The 1,870-nt window shown below is 52.7% G+C and overlaps 1 protein-coding gene across 1 annotated transcript; it reads left to right on the top strand.

Moving 5' to 3' along the window:
* On the top strand, positions 1–1,187 carry EMH_0005190 (uncharacterized protein; the record flags this gene model as incomplete). Its single annotated transcript, XM_013497081.1, is given in 3 exon segments — positions 1–399; positions 513–1,168; positions 1,172–1,187. Coding segments are annotated over 3 exon segments (1,071 nt in total).
* Positions 1,188–1,870: the final 683 nt, after the last annotated feature.

Genomic DNA, 1,870 nt, shown 5'->3' on the forward strand with positions numbered 1-1,870 from the left:
ATGGGGATTCAGAGGCGCGGTGCACTTGCTTGGCTGCCAAGGTTGTTGGACCGGTATCAGGCGGCAGGCGAAGCAGCCCAACCTGTCACAGAGAATGCAGACAGCAGCGACGAACTTGCTAAGGAAGGCGCAGCTTACAATTCGTGGAGACACCTTCGAAAACGGGTTGGACCGACAAAGGCTGTAATTGTCGCCGTTGTAGTGATACTAGTGTCGGGGGCTCGTTACTTTATGTCGAAGAGGTCGCGGCCCTCCATGCAGGCCCCACAGTCACTGGCCCCACATCTCCAACAAACCAAACAGCTACTACTGGACGAAGTGAGCGTGCGTAAGTACGTGGATGAGTTCAACGCCGCAGCGGACGCAATGAAACAGGCGTGGGGATCCTCTGAACCACCTGTTCGGGAAGCTTTTCGGAAGCATTTCACACCATCGCTTAAGGACGGTCAAGAGCTGCTGGGAGATCCGCTGGATACGATCAGTAGCCACGTNATTTCACACCATCGCTTAAGGACGGTCAAGAGCTGCTGGGAGATCCGCTGGATACGATCAGTAGCCACGTCGCTAAGATGCGCGAATGCAAAGTTCCACCGGAGTCTTCTGTGAAGGCGCGCAGGGGCTTCGTTCAACACGTGCAAGTCTTACAGAGTATTTGCAGCGCAGTCACGCTTCGCCTAGAGGAATTGAAGTGGTACATGGATATGAATAAGGATTTCGGCATGCCTGTGCCTGTTCCTGGCCACGACCAGCCCGTCTCTTACCCTTCTCTTAAGGAGCTTGAGGAGATGCGAGAAGGCGGCTTGACGGCTAATGAATTCTTGCATTCCTTGGGGCTGTTTGGCGGTGGCAGCGCGCAGAGCGTAGATGCAGGGCTAGTTGCCAAATTAGTATGGTTGTTGGATATTGGCAGCACAGCTCACGAGGGAAATTTGCTTGCCCGCCATTATTTGGAGCGTCTTGTTCAACCGTTAGGAGATGACACGTCCCGCGCCGCTCATGCGACTGCCGCCCGTTCCACTACCGAATACCAGATTCCATACACTGGAAGACCATTTGGAACTGCGGCATTCGCACAAGCAGTTGCTCGTATATACGGCGAGTCGCATGGCACTCTGAACTACGCAGACGAACGATACCTGCGCGGGATTGTGGAAAATTGGACGACCAAAANTCGCATGGCACTCTGAACTACGCAGACGAACGATACCTGCGCGGGATTGTGGAAAATTGGACGACCAAAAGAGTACTGGCAGCTGCGAAGAAACAAGAGAAAGAAAATGCCGACAACTTCCAAAAGCGGCTGGATTCTAGGAGGCAACAAATGCAAGCGCTGCTGAAGCAAGGCACACCAAAGGATGATCTGGTGATGAGCGCACTATTCCTTTTGTAGTCTATCCGCTGCTTTTATTTGTGTGCGCTGTGCCAAGTGATGCCACTTTTAGTGCGGCAGTGGTCCGCATATGTAGTGTGCAAGCTCACAGCAGTTTGCTGTTGGACACATACAGCAACAAGCTTGACAACAGTCTTGCATGTAACACGTTTTTGGTTGAGTGTGCGCCGAACAGAAGGCGCGCACCCAACCATCATTGAAGCAAATGATCCCTTTTTGGCCGTATGCCGACTCGGAGTGCGGAGAGGAAGCAGAAACCTGCTCCTTAGAGAAGCGATCCAACCGCTGGTTTCAAGTATCCCGTCTCGGGGAGTAGTCTTCTTCGCTGTGCTGGAGTTTGCTCCGGATGGTCTAGCGAATGCAGGTCCAGACAGATGAGTGTAGTGTGCTGGAGTATTTAACAGTAGAACCGCGCTTTCGTACACTTAGGTCCCAATTACAAAATACAGACGACGATGGGTGTGGGTCTTTTCGGGGCTA

Source organism: Eimeria mitis, genomic scaffold (genome assembly GCF_000499745.2).
Source record: "Eimeria mitis Houghton genomic scaffold, Emh_scaff246, whole genome shotgun sequence".
NCBI lineage: Eukaryota > Apicomplexa > Conoidasida > Eucoccidiorida > Eimeriidae > Eimeria > Eimeria mitis.